General features: G+C 36.1%; 2 protein-coding genes across 3 annotated transcripts in view; both read left to right on the top strand.

Annotated features, from left to right (window-relative positions):
- The window catches only part of CENPK (centromere protein K), a 332,401-nt gene that overhangs the window by 292,917 nt on the left and 20,687 nt on the right, over positions 1-18,797 (top strand). Inside the window, exons 30-31 of the transcript XR_004349429.1 lie at positions 3,866-3,995; positions 11,670-11,874. The gene's annotated coding sequence lies outside the window, so the exon portion shown is untranslated. The remainder of the gene's footprint in view (positions 1-3,865; positions 3,996-11,669; positions 11,875-18,797) is intronic.
- ADAMTS6 (ADAM metallopeptidase with thrombospondin type 1 motif 6) overlaps positions 1-18,797 on the top strand; it is a 279,851-nt gene that overhangs the window by 240,367 nt on the left and 20,687 nt on the right. For both annotated transcript variants that reach the window (XR_004349428.1, XM_032629020.1), the window contains 2 exons: positions 3,866-3,995; positions 11,670-11,874. Coding sequence is in view for 1 of the 2 variants with exons in the window: in XM_032629020.1 (XP_032484911.1) it covers positions 3,866-3,995; positions 11,670-11,874 (335 nt within the window). In the remaining variant the exon portion in view is untranslated. The remainder of the gene's footprint in view (positions 1-3,865; positions 3,996-11,669; positions 11,875-18,797) is intronic.

The raw sequence follows: 18,797 nt of genomic DNA on the forward strand, positions 1-18,797 counted from the left end.
AAAAACAGAATTGGGTATAGAATTTGCATGCCAGTAACTTCAGGTGTTTAAGAATAAAATATAATTAGTGCAATTTTAAGTTTGACCAATTAAATTCTGCAGAACACCTGCATATCTCCAGGGGATATGGGCACTAAGCCACCAGAATTTTGTTTTTGATTAGGCATATACTGACTGGTCATACGGACATTTTATGTTTTGGGTTATAAACTATACATCTTTAGATTTGAAAGCATAGTGGTTTTGTGTAACTGGATGTAATTATTCCTGAAAGGTTTAAATCAACTTCTTAGCAATGTTTTACAGATTACTTTAAAAGAAGCTATGTACAAGAGGGTTGATCATATAAAAAGATTCTAAACTCAATCATTTCTCTTGTTGACTTTGTTTAGATTATTTCCAGTTGATCTGTGTTTTCTAAAGCTAAAGCTGCATTTCTCCTTAATCCAAAAGTATGTGTTGAAAAATCCATCCAATTAGGTGCATTGGTTTAGAGAGTTATTCTGTTGCTGCTGATTTTAAAAGAAAAAAAAAAAATTCTGTAAACCTGCCAAGTGTGGGGGTAAAAGTTGGAAGGAGATTTGTGCTATTGAAGGGAGATAGTTCAGCATTTTAGGAAGGTTTGGAATAGATTACTAGTATAGTCAGTCAGTTCTCGAGTGTGAAATACCACACTGTCTAATATGACATTTTAGAAGAAAATTAATAAAAGATGAATACAAGGAAAATGCATCTTTGTAAAATACAGTTATTTCAGCTGCTTATTCAAGGACTTTAATTTTTACTTCATAAAAAATAGCATTCTGAAATTATGAAAGTGAAATGTACCCCCAAATATCCTAAATTCTAGTTTTTAAGAAGTCTGAGAGGCATGACAAAATTAAGTCAATTTGTAATTCTCAGCACTTAGCTCAGTATCTCATAAGAAGTACAGTGCCTTGTATTCAGTAATTATTCTCGAATGAATGAATGGATGAATGAATGAATGAATGAATGACCTGCCAACCATATTTAGCGGGCATTTTTAGTTTGTGTACTATGTAATTTTAAATTAATTACTGGATCCCACCAAAGAACAAAATAACCTTAAAAATAAAGGTCCAGGGCTTCCCTGGTGGCGCAGTGATTGAGAGTCCGCCTGCCGACGCAGGGGACGTGGGTTCGTGCCCCGGTCCAGGAGGATCCCACATGCCGCTGAGCGGCTGGGCCCATAAGCCATGGCCGCTGGGCCTGCGCGTCTGGAGCCTGTGCTCCGCAACGGGAGAGGCCACAGTAGTGAGAGGCCCGCGTACAGCAAAAAAAACATAAAAATAAAGGTCCAAAGCAAAGATATGAGATTGTGGATAATTTTTATTTTGTTCTTTCTGGTTTTGTGTATTTTCCAAATTTTTAACAATAAATGTTATGTAGCTGAAGTTTTTCAAGATCATACATGGCTAGAATTTATCTTAAAATCAAATGTAAATCTTACCTCTAATAACTAATATCTCATCTGTGATTCAAATTGCAGAAGCCTTGCTTTTATATTAAAGGCTACTTTTAAAAACTAATGTCATTATAACCAAACAACATTTCTAGGATTTTTAAAGGAAGTAGAATTTTATCTTAACCTGTAGAAACTGAATTGATGTTTCTGCCACTTATATAAAGCAATATCAGTTCCATTTTGTAGTGTTGAAAATGTTTATCCTCCCTCAGTAAAATAAAATAAAAATAAAAAGTTTATCCTTTTCTGAAAAACAACCGAGATACTAGCTTGAATGCCAACTTCCTTATTGCAAGTTTAATCATCTTTTTTTAGTTATTAAATGTATTTATAAAAGTTGGCTGAAGTTGTAAATCCTTTGTGTAAGTGGATGTTTTGAGTCTCCCCCCCTCCAAGTATAATTATATTTGAATGGTTATTTAAAAAAATAACCATGCTAACCTATAAAAGCAGTCCCCTGCTCCTCCTGATAGGAGCAAGTATTGAACCCAGGTAGATGGCTATTCTGAGCCACTGTGGCAGTGGGTGTTGAATCCTATGACTAATAATAGAGATTTTTGTCCAGGTGAATCACATGGACTTAGTTATCTGCCCACTGGAATGACACAGTGAGGAGATATGTGGTGAATACTGTGGAACATCTGTGAATGGGTCAAAGCTATGCCTGGTGTGAATCATTCTTCCCTCAAAAATCTCAAGTTTAATAGTTAAAAAATTCCAAACTGTTGTCGCATAAACTGAGATACTTGGCCTATTCAAGGGGTTGGGATGGAATGAATACAGCACATACTCTGAGACATTTTGCAAGTAAGTTGTCTATATTTTAAACCCCTAAATTTAGGAAAACCAAAAAACTTGATCAGTAAGAGCCTTGGGTCACTGCAAGTAATAAAATATACCTTCTTCATCTGCTCACCACCATCATGGAGGCTGTGGGACTTAATGGTTTTTGCCATCAGGGAAAGAGATTTCCCTATCTTTAAATTCAAAGTGCTTAGTTAGAAGTGTGCAAAACATGATGACTGAGGTACTCCCACCTGCAGACTCCCAGGATGTTTAAGAGACCTTGGGGAAGCATTTGGTGCGTAGCTCTTTAAGTGACAGTTTCCTTCACTGAATGGTCCTGTTTCACATTGATTTCCCTAATGTGGGATCAAACTCTCTTCTTTAGGGCACTACTAAAAGCAACTGAGAAAAAAAAAGAAAAACTGAAGGTTTGTGTGGGGCTAGGTAGGTATGAAGCTGTAGTTGCTTGGATACTGCTAATGCTGCTTTTATAACTGGTTCTAGGTAATTTAGCCTACCGGGTTATAGAGATGGGATGGATGAGTAGGGGGATAGCTTAGTTTGTGCTTTTATTTTCAATTCTGGGAGTAAGCTGCTACCTCTATAGGATCTGGAACATTTAGCATTGTCTTGTAGATTGACTTTCCTCTGAGACCTTGATACACCTATCTTTGCTTCTTTTGATTCCTCCACACTGAAGAGAAAATGAATCTGCATAAAGTCTATTCACCAGGCATGTTTACAGATAAGAGTGTGTTTGTGTGTGTCTTCGTATTTTGTGAAATGTGAGCAAGGTGTGGTGGATATCTTTGCCAATAAATAATAAACATATATTTAGAATTTTACAAATTTTATGAGAATATTTTTAGCTGTGGCAAACAGGTTACATAGACCAATTTTTAAGAATGAGATAAGTATTTTGTAAGTTAATATTTGATGGAAAATGTGTATATCTGTTTGCCAGTGGTGTAATCAACAAGGGCCGACTTTATCAAAGCAAACAGATTACTGATGGGTTGCAGTCTAAAGAGGCTCACTGCAGTCTTTAAATTCTAGACTTTGTGGGCTTTCAGAGAAATAAATCTGTAAATGGAAGGAGAAAAAATGAAATGTGTGAATGTTACGTGTTCCTAACAAAGACTAAATTGATTGGATTTGTCCTACAAAATATTAAAAAGTAAATTTGTCCCTAATGTTTTGTTTTTACATAGATATCCAACCATTGTTTTGCACTGAAATGTATATTCATACATTTTATCTGATGATATTTTGGGAAAATAAAGTTTCTTTTTTTAAAGGAAAGCATGAAGAAGAATATACAAATGGGAATACTAATTGTTTAAAATTACCAATAGCTTCTTTTCTGAACTTGAAAACAGTTATGTTTCTAAATATGAGAACAATAATTTTGCCTAAATTTGCAATATAATGACCAGGTCTTCTCTCCTTTTTAGAGGAGCAGTCAAATGTTTCTGGAACAGATAAGACAGCAGCGATCCAGTGAGGTTGATCCCCCACAGAGGAAAGCTATGCATACCTAACCTACTGGAAGGTAAACTACTCTTCAATTAATGATGTCCTCCTTTTCTCAAGGTGTCCAAAGACAGGAGGTGGTCTGTAAAAGGTTGGACGACAACTCCATTGTCCAGAACAATTACTGTGACCCTGATAGTAAGCCACCTGAAAATCAAAGAACCTGCAACACTGAGCCCTGCCCACCAGAGTAAGTAAGAGAAAGAAGTGAGAATTATTTTCTTCAAGTGCAAAGAGAAAAACATTAGATATTCTTATTTGGAAACATACATTCATATGATATAAATAAATTAGGCTGAGAAAAGGGGGTAAAACATCACAGAGGGTGGAATTTTGATTCCTATTTATCCACAGGACTTAGTAATTAACCCCTTTAAAGCAGGAACTTCAATAGGTTGATCCTGGCATAGTGCTGGCAATTGTCATATTTCATTAATTCTAAAGCACATATCATTTGCATTTTAACATCTCTGAAATTAGATTCATTTTGCAATTGATGGTATCTTACAATAATAATAGGCATTATTTTTCTTTAATGGTACATAATATAATGGTATCTTAGATCCAGTAAAATATAGTAGATTGGCGTGCAGTCCTATCTTTTCCAGATATTTATCCTAAAGGCTTAAAGACATTTTAAATGGTTTAGAAATATTCTGTAATGGAGTATCAGTGCTTTAATTTGCTGACCCAGTTTTAAGTTCTGTCATCCTAAGGCATCCTGTCTTCTGAGTGTAGAGCACAGGCCTAGAGGTGTACTTCAGTCCCTTTCTGTTGATTAATGTAGCAGTTACAACTCACTGTAAAGGGAGGTACAAGAAGAAAGCCCATCCATCTTAATGATGACTTTTTAAAAATTTAAACTTAAAAATATGAGACCTGCTATCAGTGGGCCACACTCTATAATCTGTAGTAACAGAAAGGTTTCTTGTTTGAGCAAAAGGCAATAATTATGCGAAAAAGGACAAAGATGCTGAGTTAATCCTGAAAATACTGATCTTTGTAGAGATTTTGCCTGATTGACAATAGCAAGACAAAATATGTGTGAATGGCATTTCATTCTTGTGTGAGAAATCAGAGTAACCATTATCCCCCAGATTAGCTAATTATCCCAACATGAAATTGATAAAGAAAGCGAGTGTAGGCAAATGAGATTATGTATTCCAAGCTCTCTAGAACTGGAGAGGAAAGCTCTATAATGAAGTAAGCCTTTTTCTAAAAGTGGAGTCACAAAAATCTGGGACTTACAATGGATAAAGAATGCAGGTCCCTAATATGGTTAAAGCAAGATGCATTTCTTGATATTTGTTCCAAAATAATAATGCCTTTGAACTTTCAATATCCAAAGTCAGTGTCTGCCTGAATGTTTTAATTTTAAAGGGAAATATTCACTCCTAGTCTCTAGAAAAGGTTTAGGGCAGTGGCTACCAAATAAGGAACACAGAATCTAGGGTGATAGAAGTTTTTATTCTAAGACTTTTAAAATTTCATGTCTCTTCTTTTTCAAATGTTATCACCATGTAACTAACTCCTTAAAAGCCAGACATGAGAAAGTATAGAAATACAACCTATGATATGTATTACAAAGACAAGATATTTGTTTTTTTATTTTCCTTTCTTCTGCTAATTATTTTTATAAATTTATCTCAAGAGAAACTGAAAAGCTATATAAAACAAAGTGATGCTCAAAAACCACAAGATATTTTTTGACGTTTCCAATAACTTAAGCATATTTTCATATAATTGTGAGCCTCAACCCAGTAAATTAATTCCCTGACACTCAGTACTTTAAGTATTATGTTTGTCATGATCAGCCATTTAAGGCTTCTGAGTGGGCCTGGTCACACCTGTTCTATTTTGGCCTCAGCTTTTTTATCTGTTTAAGTTCAAATGCTATTCAAACATCCTTTGAGGTTCCAGTGGTTGGTCATTTCATTCCATATATCATGTGCTTGTATATTACATGGGAGATTTTTTTTTTTAACATTTTAAGGATAATTGACATATTGGAATTAACCTACGCAATTAAAATTGTTTCATATTTCCCTTCCTTTTTTTTTTTTGTTTTGTTTTGTTTTGTTTTGTTTTGTTTGCGGTATGCGGGCCTCTCACTGTTGTGGCCTCTCCCGTTGCGGAGCACAGGCTCCAGACGCGCAGGCCCAGCGGCCATGGCTCACGGGCCCAGCCACTCCGCGGCATGTGGGATCTTCCTGGACCGGGGCACGAACCCGTGTCCCCTGCATCGGCAGGCGGACTCTCAACCACTGCGCCACCAGGGAAGCCCTCCCTTCCTTTTGTAGTTCAGAAATAAAAAGTTACTTCTTAACTTTTTTTGTTGTTTGGAGATAAGAAAATGGAATTTGAAAAAGATAGAAAATTTAGACAAACAGTTTTCTTTGTTGGAAAGATCTAATGATACGTATTTAAAATATTTCTCTTTTATCAGTCCAGTTTTTCTTAGTTCCTTTTTAATTTCTTCTTTATTCCTTTGAATTCAGACTATGAAAAAGGAAGTCTTAATTATTCAGAATGGTTGTCATATGTAATAAGATTCCCAGTAGGCATTGGTATTGTAGAGATAAGGCTCACTGAAAAACTACTGAATTCAGTAAGACTTTAAATGAGTGTGGAAGAGATGAGGTTTTTCAGATGACAGTGTGATAATCATATTTGGGTTTTGTCATACATATTAAAGCGTAAAATTTTTTAAATGCAGATAAGTAGAAAGAAGAAACTAAAAAGACGCAATATTGTAAGACCACTGTTAATATTTTGATCTATATATTTCATCTTTTTCTATGTCTACATAGGCACATGTATATAAAAAATGGAATTATATTATTTTATGATGCTTTGTAGTCAGTTCTCAACATATTGAACATTATGTTGTTCTGAACATTAAACATCATCTACAACATTTAGTAGATATGTCATTATTTATTTAAAGTGGTTTTCCACTGTTGAACAATTTTGTCTGGGTCCTAGCTTTTGATCCCTTTCTATTCCACAGCATTAACCATTTTTGCTACTAAAACTTTGCTCTCTATAATTATGCCTTTATGCTAAATGAATAGGAATAAAATTTCTGGTTCAAATGGAATTATATTTTACTCTCTGAGACAAACTGTCAAATTGCTCTCTAGAAAGAATGTATGAATGTATATTCCCACCAACAGTACGTATATGACCGTCATTTTCCTGAACTGAACAACACCAGGTATTATTTTAAAAACAATCTTTAACTATTTTATAGGGAAGAAAAACCCTTGATATCTAATTGCTATTTTGTTTTTTGTGCTAGAATTGCTGGTGAGGCTGAACATTTTAAAATTATGTTCAGTGGCCATTTGTGTTACTTCTTTTTTGCTCTTCATGGCCTGACCCATTTTTCTACTGAAGAGCTTATCATTTTGTTATTGATTTGTATTAACTATTTTAGACATATTTTTTCCTAGTTTGTTATATATTTCCCATATTATGGTGTTATGATCTATTTTTACTTATAAAAGTTTTTTTAAATACTATGTAGGAAAACTATCAAACTTTTATTTCTTTCATTGGTATAATGTTATGAAGGCCTTACCCACTTTATGATTATACTTTCAAAGTTCTTTTTTAAGGTAAACTCTATCTGAAATATATTTGCCTGCTTTGAGAAAAGGATCTATATTTATTTTCAAATATTATTGTTTTCCCAATACCATTAATTTAAAATCCTAAATGGTATTTTTTAATCAGAAATTATCTAATGAAATATTTTAAATGTCCTTTAGTCATATTGGAGACTTTATAAGTAGAGTATGGAAAGATAGAGGGCAGTAAGGTTTATCCTTGTTCTGCATAAAGAAAATACAGGGGACTAGGAAGAATAGACAAAAGAGGCATTGGTAAAGAAATAATAATAATAATGTTTATTTGGAGGACCTTGATAGGCCAGAGGAAGCCTTGCTGGAAAAAAGTAATGTGGTCAGAGCAGCAACTCTTTTATGAGAAAAAGAATAGTAGTCAAGATGGTGAGGTGACTAGGGATAGGAAAAAAACAAGAATTCTAGAGGCATTGAATGAAAATGGTAGGATTCATGACATAGGCAGAAATAATTAGGAAAAGGAAAAGGGAGGAGCTGATATTAAAGAGCATGACTGATAGGAAGCTAGTGCCCCACTGTAAGAAAAGGAAGTAATGTTGAGTTGGAATCCAAAGAGAAAGGCCAAGAGTTCAGTTTTGACCATACTATCTTTTAATAGCAAGAATATTTGTATATATGACCTCATTTGAAGAGTCTTTGGATACTGAATATAATTCCTGTATGTTACTGTGATTTTTAAATTTGCGAAGATCAGAAAGGTAAAAACAATGGAGTACAGTACATTGTGATAATACCGTGACCAAGAATTAAAAGACATTTTTTTAAGCAACTGCGATATGGAAGGCACTGTGCCTTAGGAAATGGTTCCTTTTCCTAAGGACAATCTAATTGGGCAAATACATATAAAAATAACTATAGTACAAGGCAAAATATGTTAAGTACAGTAAGAATTATAAGCAGAAGGGCAAAAGGATGGTCAGACTGGAGAGAGATTTTTACCCAGGGGCTAGGTTTTCTTTAATAGTATCTTTTTATTTTGAGTCATTTCACCTCACCTCATGGATGACTATAATCTGTTATTTTAAGTTTAGAGAAAGATCATCAGAGTCCTCTATAAAACTACAAAATGTAAGACCTGGGAGGAATCATAGAAATCATATAAGTCAACTCCCATCATCTCATTCTCTTCCCTCAATATTATTGTTTGTCCTCTTAAGGTACAGATAATATAGATCAGATTACACAGGCTGCATCAAGCCACTCATTTCAGACACTCAAACGTGAATCCCACTAAACTGTATAGCTTCTTCATCCTGGTGAGGATGAAGACAATTTTATCACTGGGTCTTCAGCTCAGAAAGAAATAGCCCCAGTATTATTCAGATTATAATAATTTAGCAATTGATAGTCTCAGAGAGAATTTTCATGCTCATATTTTACCACTGAAACTAGAGGATGAAAAAGAGAAATAGGGAGAATGTCATCAGAGGGTCAAATACATGGAGAATGAAGTTGAAGGAAGCAGTCTGTCTTACACTAGACAGGAGAGTGGTGAAACTGGGACTAATAGATGCAGTGGTAAAATTGCAAAGCTATTTAAATAACTGGATGGTGATTTAATCCTTTAGAGAGACATGGGAAGGGATGATTTGGTGAGCAATAAAGATGCAACAGGGACTGAATGTGAAACCTGAAATCAAAGTTAAAGTCAGAAGGAAAATTGGAAGTGTAGTTAATATTTTTACTTTCATACATTCTGAGTTAAATGCTAGAGTGATACATCTAGGTTAAAAGATGGTTGGCAATAAAAGAGAGGACGAAGAATAAAAAGGCGGAGGTGGCCCTGGCCTCGTGCACCAAAAAAAACAGCAACACCTCCTGAAATCACTGCTGTTACTCTGGGCACCTGTGTTTAATTTGAAGGCCTCCATCCCTCTTACATTATGAGACCTAATGAGATCATGGCTGGAGATGGTATGACTGAACTTTTTGTGGCCGAGTTATACACATTGCTGTTTTATCCCCTAATCTTGGTGATGAAATCACTGCTGCGGATTGAATCAGAGTTTCACTATGGCTGGCATGCAAGTTATTATTCTCAATACACATTTTCCTCTTTACCAAAAATGGTACTAACAACTTAGGATCCTGTTCATCTGCGGAAAATAAAATGGAAAGAATATGAAAATCACTTTAAATCTCCTCTGGAAAATGACTTAGAAAAAAAATGTTAATATCAGATTTTTTAAATTCAGGATTAAATTGCCATTCTTTAAATAAATCTTATGTTGAAAATTTTAAAATTTTTGACAAAATATATTTTTAAGTTTGAGAAACTGGTTAATTATGATATTTCTAAATGCTGGTTTCCCTCTGTAAGTAAAGAAAATAAAAATAATAATAAACAAAGGCCATTGTGGCTTATTTGGCTGAGTGTAGGCTCAAATTTAGGATACTAGTACTCTGACTTCACTAAGGTATTATCTTCCACGTACAAAACTGGCACAAATGAGCTAAGTCCGTGAAAAGAGGTGAAATTTGTTCTTAAACTTTAGTACTCTTCTCTCTGGTTACTCTCCTACCAAGAGCATGAGCATATCCATTTAGGATATATGTGTGATTTATAAAGCACGGATTGAAGAAAATGTCTTTTGACCTCATGCTTGTGATCTGGATTCTATTATTTGGCAGTGTTATAAATGAAATCCAGTGGATATCAACTGATGGGGGATCTAGTCCTAGCTCCATCATTGCACTTTTCATGATTTTGGAGAACTGTTTTCCTAACACTGGGTCTTACTTTCTTCTGTAAAACAAAGCACAGTGCCTTGAGCATAGAAGGCATTCAGCATATATTCATTACATTAAATACAATAATATATCAGTCAGGACTCTGGTTGGAAATAACACAACTTCAACTTTGGCTATCTTCTGCGCTTAAGAGGATTTGTTGGTTTATATAACAAAGCTGAGGGAATCGTAAGAGTGGACCTAGCTTCAGGAATGGCTGGAATCAAGCACTCAAATACCTGCAGGACTCTCTAGCTCCTCTGCATTCTTTCAGATCAGCTAATTCCACTTGACAGGGGACATGGCCATCATCAGCTCTTATATCTTTATACACCTTTGTGACCAGAAAGGAAAGCACCCCTTTTGCTATCGTTGAGATATAAAAATTCTAAAGCTGAATTCTTATTGGTCTGATTGGGATCATGATTCATACCCTTGGACCAATTAATGTGCCCAAAAGAGTGAGTCCTGCAGAAATACTACACACACACAAACACACACACACACACACCTGAAATTGTATATATGAAAGTTCATTGATGACTTTAGGAGTGGTATACCTACAAATGTGAGATATGTTCATTTATTAAGACATTTCTCTTTCTTCCCACATTAGCTGTGTAGAAGCTGTTTTTAAGAGTAAAGGGGTCAAAGCAAGGGATCTCCATGTTTTCACAGAGCTGGCTCAGGGCTCTGCTTTTACCACAGAGTTTTTAGGACTCTCAAGGCTTCTGGATGGATACCTGGGCCATCTCTGCCCCTGTGAGGACAATAAAGACGTCTGTCTTACGCAGAGCATGACATTCATTTCTGGGAAGCAGAAAACAAATCCCTAGCTCCTGTAGTGTGGTTTTATCACAAAGTCCTCAATTGAGGGAGAGCCTGCCTCAATGTAATAATAAAAATGGCTACTGTTTCTTGTTTGTTGTGTGTTAGACACTGTTAGAAGCTCCTGAGACCCTATTACTAGCATATCTTCTCTTGTTCGTGTTCAGTATGTCAAGGTGATAGGCTGAAATTAGCCATAGTGAAGTATTTATACCACAGAAACTGGCAAATGCAACAAATCAGGACTCCTTCCCTCCCATGAGGAACCAGTTGTTACCATTTACCAGCACATGGCTTGGAGCTTCATATGTTACCTTGCTTACTCCTCAGGACAATCTCATGATTGATATCGTTATCCTCGTTTTAGAAATTAATAAAAAAGGACAAAAAGCAGTTTAAAAACACATAGTGCATTGCTTGTTTGAACCTGGGTTCTGCCTGCTCCAAAGCCCATGCACTCTGCTCTAGAAGGCAGCCGACAGTGGGTTATCTTTTCCTTAGCAGTTCTTCCATTTGTCATTTGTCACATCAACTGACACTGAAATGTTAGCTCTTCTGAGAAGAGGAGGTAGTCCACTGAGAAAGTGCCTTCACTCTGCTGAAATCTCTGGCTGCACTGAGGGAATGCTTTTCTGTGTTTCTTCCACTTCTTGTTGCAGGTGGTTCATTGGGGACTGGTTGGAATGTAGCAAGACTTGTGATGGAGGGATGCGCACAAGGGCAGTGCTCTGCATCAGGAAGATTGGACCTTCTGAGGAGGAGACACTGGACTACAGTGGTTGTTTAACACACCGGCCTATTGAAAAAGAGCCCTGCAACAACCAGTCATGTCCACCACAGTGGGTGGCTTTGGACTGGTCAGAAGTAAGGAAATCTGAGGCTGTATGTTTTGAGATGTCTTAGCTATCAATACCAAAGCATTTAATATTAAGGACACCTGAGCATGTGAGCACCTTAGAACTCAACAAGTAAGGGCTGCATAACTCTGAATTTGGCCATGTTATATTTTTTTGCTGCTTGCCAGGAAGTAAAGGTTTTTGGAGTAAGGAAAATCAATGAGAAACTAGTCGTCAATTTAATTAAAAAACAAGCCTGAAGTGAATTTGAGAGAATATTATAAGTGGGTTTTCTTCTTCGTTGCTATTCTTGAACAGCGTTATAAGCTCAGAATTAGTGATATGTTATATCTTTTTTTCCAAGTAATGTTCCAGCCTAACCATATAAATCTTACATATGAGTTTAATTTATCATCACATGTTATATATCTATCTATATTTTAATTGCTTCTGGGGAAGAAACACGGAGTTGAGGGTTATAACTGTCAAAAAGTCAAATTCAGATTTTATCATTACCTCCACTTATATGATCATTGAGGAAGATCTGACTAAGATAATGTTTTTCTGTCATACATGTATATATAAGAAGTCTGATACAATCCCGAGGCCTCAGAAAAATGGTCGTATGAAAAATGAGGTAAGAGGTAGAGTTAATTCTTGACTCTTCATCCTGCGTGAGACATATACAATATACACACTGTACCATTCTCTACATTTCCTAAAGAAGAACTGAATCCTTCTGTAGTGTTGGTTAATGTTAGAAAGAATGAGTATCTGGCTATATAACTAAAGGTCATTTTTCTAAGTTAGCAAAACAGGATGCATTTCCTGCTGGAAACATTGTGGTACTTGCTTTAGGTATTTCCTGTAGACCTCATAAGTTTGTCAAAAAATAAACAACAGAAAAAAATTAAACATTGTTCTTTAGGAACCTCTGGATGTAACTTTTCTCCCTATGAATCTTACTGCTTGAGTGGCCTTATTTTGCTAGAGGCACAGGGCTAAAAGAGAGACCTGTGTTTAAGATGATACATGGAAATGGAGATTCTGGCCGGTTGTGGTTATCTGTGGAATCTTTGGCAGAAGTTGGGAGTGTTCTTCCAAGTTTCCTGGCCATAGTCCAGCTTCAGTAATTACATTCTGCCTACCTAACTTTTATTTGTGTTTCAATCAAATGTAGAGATATTCTCAGTATTATTCAGTGGTTATGGAAAACAGTATGAACTCTTCTGTTCCCTAACAGTGGGTGGATTAACTCCTACATTCATTTGGAAGATAAAATCCAGTGATAAAGACAAGACATTTTACAGAATTGTACACATGTTAGTAGTTATTTTACTTGCAAGTCAGTGCCCAAGACCCTTATAGAAGTTCATAAATAGTCTTTGATAATGATGGCAACGTTGTTATTGGAAAATCCTAATGGAAGACCTGATAATTGGCTGCAACATTTTTAGGGTTTCAGGCCAAGTCAGTAAGTATAACTGGGTACTTTCTAACCACATTGGGATAGGAGCTATGGAGAATTCAGAAGAATCTCAAGAACTTGGGAAAATAAGAAATGTCCATGAAGCAGCAAGAGAATAACATAAGACAGTGTTTAACAAAATGGTGGATTGTGAGGTATAAATGTATAAGTGATACAGAAATTCAGAGCTGAGAAGGTCAGAATAGCCTGGAGTAGGCTCAGAAGGCGTTTTAGTTGATGGGGGTTGAGCTGAATGTTGTAGGAGTGTAAGATTTGAAACTGGAGAAGTATTCCTGATAAGAGAAGCAACTGAACAGAAACGCAAAGATCATGTGGTGAAAGTAGAGTGGGAGAAAAGGATTTGTTTTAAAGAATAAATGGAAGATAAGATTGAATAAAGTAGTGATAGGTAACAAGAAGGCTTGAATACAGAACTTTATACCATATTATCCTTCTACAAAAAGTGGAGAAAAGTCAACAAGTTCAAAACCAGAAACTAGAAAAAACTTCTGCTGACCACTAAAACGCCAAAATCTTCTCATGTGCAGACTCACTTTACATTGGTCTCTGGATCTACATTTTTCTGTATCATTATATTTTTAACATAAAACACCAAATATAATCACCTTAAGGAACAGATTATGTATATTACTGTATGTTTCCATTCCAAATACCATTTTAAGATTTTCTTCCTAATTCAACTTCATACAGGTTGTAGTTACCCTACTTTTAGCATTTTGCTTCTCATCTACCCAGTCTTAGAAGTGGCTTGCTCAAACGGCTCTGCGAGGCTGTTAGGTACTCCTGGAAGCTGCCTGGAGAAATACGTTTAAGTTAAGGGGACTTTTAATCACATTTCTGCTATCTTCTTTAAGATAGCTGAGTCAAAGCTTAGGGGAGAGAAGTGGAGCTGGGGGCATAGAGTACACATGTTGGGACTATCACTTCCAAAAAAACCAAAAAATAGTGCCTGTTGTCTCTCCACAGACAACACAGGAAAACTATTCTGGGGTAAGCATGAGTCAGGAAATCCTGCCATTGCCGTCTCAAAGATTCTAGTTGAACATCATCTATACCATCATCTTCATCCTTTGTTCAGGAGGAAAGAGATGATTTTTGTCCCCATTCAGTCTCTCCTGTTTATTTTCCAAAGGAGAGGGTGCACTCTCACCCTTCCATTTCCCTTTACCATAAAACCTACCTCTTCTCCAGATAAGTTAAAAATAAGTAAAAGTAAATAGCATTAAGTGAAAAAAAATGTCTGAGTAGCCATGGAGAACAAAGTGAGAACAAGGAACCTGTTCTTCTCAGAGGAATGTAACATCTCCCACTAATGAAAAGAGGAGGTCCCAGCAGAAGAGCACGCAGTGTTCAACCTCTTTCACTTAACTTTTGCAAAGATGTTTCACACGATATCTTTTTCACACGCCCATGAAAACTTCCCTCCTCTTTCTGCCCCCTTCCCAATTCCAAATATCAGCTGTCTGAGCTCTGCTAATCACAAGGGTGAGGTTCAACTGGTGAAAACATGTTTCAGTAAGAGGAATGTACCCTCTGACCTTTTTCTTTTCTTTGCTGGCTTCTCTAAATGTAAAATTTCCATTGTTGTAAAGCCAGGAACCGTGTTCATTTTCCCCATCAGTGAAACTCACCCAGTGCTTATGGCAAAAAAAAAAAAATTTAAGCCAAATTGCCTTGGTGGAAAATGGCTCTTCTGCAGTCTTTGTGAAACTAATGAAGCCATGGCTTTCCCATTTCCTACAATTTAGCCTCACTCCTGAGATCACCCATGCTATGTTGAACTTAAATGGCTTTCTGTTTTTGCCCTCTCTTGGCATGTGACTTTTAAAGTGTTGCTGTGTACTGTGAATGGGCTCCAGCAATCCTTAGCCATTCTTTTGATGTATAGGAGTGGTTTCTTTTGACTCCCACAGAGTACCCACTGAAAAAGTTCTGTTTCTTGAACTTATTCTTGGACAAATAGATGACTGGCATCATACTCAATTGACCTGATGGGATTTACATTTAGGTAGCATTACTTAAGAAGGATGGGGCAGGGGGAATCTTCCTACCCAGGCACTGTTCTTTGTTTTAGTAGATACTTGTGCTGTCACCTTGTTTACTCCTGGGTTCTACTCTGATGCCATAACTAAGTAAATTAAACCCACCTCTCCAGAGAGAATTCAGACTAACCCCAAAATGTTAATGTTTCTATCCTTTACAAGTGAGAGCCAAATTATTTTCCCTGGTGTGGTTTCAAATGTTTTTTCTGCAAAATATGTTTTTGCTTCTTAATCATAGAATGTTGAACTGAAGTATAAATGTATCTCTCATAAAAATCACCTCCTATATCCCACTGAGATGAGAACAAAAAACAAATGGTCTGGTCAGATTTTAAATAATTGTAAGATTCTGATTATATGAATAAAAGAAGAAAAAAAGATATTTATCTGCAATGAAGAGAAATAGTAAGAGAAGTAATTTTACTAAAGAATCATTTTCTGCTGAATTATCTTCCACCCAGCTACCTAATGGTTTATTACGAGAATGAATTGAATGAATTTTGATATTTATAACTAGACTTTAGTCTAAAAAAATGACTTTTTATTACTAAGTATTCAATTTCAAATGATTTCTAATGAATTTTACTGCATACTCAAAAAGTGTGTAAAAAATATACCCTTTACATGGGTATAGACTAATGATTATCTCTGAAACATGCTCTGAATCATTTATGATTAATTTAATGCCTATTAATCATACACATAATTGTGGTTGCATCTTGCTTTTCTAGGATTTCATGTTTTTTTAGGTAGCTAAATAAAACTGAGGCTGTCAGATAGATAAACATATTTATTCATCAGAAGGCTAGAGAGGCAAAGATGAAATGTAAGCTAAATAAAGCAGAGGGAAGAAGCAAAAATAAGAACAAGCTGAGGGATGTCTCTGCTTGAACATCTCTGACATAAGGTCAGAAGAATTTGCAGGATAGAGTTCTACTTAAAACGAGGTTGGTCTAAATGGCATCCCTGTGGCTTTACTATTTTTTACAAGCAATTTTTAGACATTTCATTTTACAGTCACCCTCTAGAAGTGCAATATTTGCAGAGACCAGAGTTGAGATTCTGGCTATAGGCATGTAATATTTGTGGCTAGATCTGCGGGGCTCAGGGCTGGTATATTCATTGAATCAGTATGTAGTTTTCAGTCATTCACTATTTTGAGAATCCAGTTGATTATCTCTACTTCCAGTGCTGTAGGATAGAATATCTGTGACTTATTTAGTGGAGCTTGGGCTATAATTTTCTTAATTATTTCTTGCCTCAATAGAAGATGTCATATGTTAAGCTTTGCGTATAACTTCACATTGTCCCACAGAGGGTTTGTGTCTTTGTACATTTACCTTTCAGAGCATTATCTTTTTCAGAGCTGCCATCCGAATTTATCTGTACTTCTCAGTACTTCAGTTTCCCACTAGTAAAATGGGTGTGAGAACAGCACTTCGTGAGGTTTCCATGAAGATTAGGTAAATTGTGACATGCAAAGGACTTAGAACGCTGCTTGACACTTAATAAATTTCAATGTTGCTTTCTCTTTTTATTCTTCTCCCTATTATCATCGATCTTATTTGTTTTTTTGTCTTTGATTCCCTGGGGACTTCTCAGACACAGATGAATGAATTGTCTGTCTTTGCATTGTCTGCCTCCCAGAACTGTAAGCAGGACTTTGGCATAGGCTCTTAGGAAAGACTGCTAGATGTTACATCAGTCTTCAAATAATAGCAGAAGCTTCTTGCTACTGGCAAAGGATATTGGAATAAGCAAGAGACCTATGTCCTAGGCTTAATTAATTTTTGTATTGAAGTGGAGTTGATTAACAATGCTGTGCCAATCTCTGCTGTACAACAAAGTGACCCAGTTGTACACAGACAGACTTTTTTTTGTCCCAGGCTTTAGTATACATATGTATGCTTTTAAAATGCGAAGAGGGAAGGGGAATGGCACAAGTGCCTTTTTCAGTAAATTTTCCCAATATAGAAAATTTATCATAGCCTCAAAATACTAAAACTGAATACTAAACTGAATTCCCTCTACATCCAACGTGTTTCTGCCTCTATCCCTAAAGTCTGAAATACCCTTCCATACTCTTGTACTTTATCTCATTTATTTTTATAATAATTAATACTTCTTATGTATTCTCAAGACTTTGTTTCTGCCAATGCTAGGAGCTAAAGTATAGATCAGAAGGCTTAGGATTTAGTTCCAGCTCTACCACTTGCTGTCTGTTTAACCTCGATTAAGTTGCTTAAACTTTCCTGTAACATGACTCAAAAACTTATATGAGAATAATGTATTGAAAGTATTTTGTGAACTGTGAAGCTCTAATGGAATATAAGGTAGTAGTGGTATCATTATCAATAATAATATTAAGCATTAAGAGAGTGACAGAAGTCCCCTAAGGCTGTGTCTTCTAACACTGGTGGTCGATGGAAGAGACTTGGTGAGAAGTCAAGAGGACCAGACACAAGTGGGACAAGCTCAAGAGACTCGAATCAGGGTTTTATTCATTCTACAGAATGCATGATTGCAAGATAGGGTTGCGTGTCTTGGTTTCTCGATAGATAAAGCGACAGGGTTGTTGTGAGGACTAAATGGGATAATATGTGCAAAGTACGTGGTGTAGTGTCTGACATGCACTAAGTAGGTGGTAACGTTAGGTCTGTCATTTAAACACTGCATGACTTTGTACCAATCACTTACTCTGGGTTGTTTCTTCATTTTAAAAACAGAATAATAATTGTCATCTCACAGGATTTTTGTGAAGACTGTGTGAATTACAGCGCTTAGCACAGCTATCTAGAGTGTTTATTAAATGGCAGCTGCTATCAATATTATCATTATTTATAGCAGCAGTAGTCATAGTAGTACTATGAGCAGCAGCATTAGCTTTGTGCCTGGCACTGGGCTGGCACTAGGAATACTGTACCTTGTTGAGTATGGAGAGGTGAATCTGAAGAGGTAAGCAGAGGCTTCCTATCAGTGTATAGTAAGATATTTAAAGAGTTTGAATTTTTATCTTGAAGACCACTGAAGGATTGTTTAAAAAATCAGAACAGAATATAACTGGCTGTGTGCTTTAGAGAGTGGATTGGAGGGAGGCAAGAACAAGAAACAGGAGACCTGTTAGAAAGCCATTGCAATGTTACACGTAGGAAGTGATGTTTGTCTGTAGTAAGGTTAGTGGCAGTGGAGACAAAGAGAAATCAACAGATGACTGAGTATATGGGTAGAGTGAGGCAGCAGCTAGAAATAAGGATGTTGATTTGGCTGTGAAAAAGAATAACAGGGATCGGGAATTTCTCTCTTGATTTCTAAATCCCTAACTAAAACCTTTTTTGGAACCATATTGGAAAGAACTGGATGTTATTCTCCTTCAAAATGCATCTTAATGTAAGGTTTTCTAAGTTGGAGGAAATGCACTCT

This window comes from Phocoena sinus, chromosome 3 (genome assembly GCF_008692025.1).
Source record: "Phocoena sinus isolate mPhoSin1 chromosome 3, mPhoSin1.pri, whole genome shotgun sequence".
NCBI lineage: Eukaryota > Metazoa > Chordata > Mammalia > Artiodactyla > Phocoenidae > Phocoena > Phocoena sinus.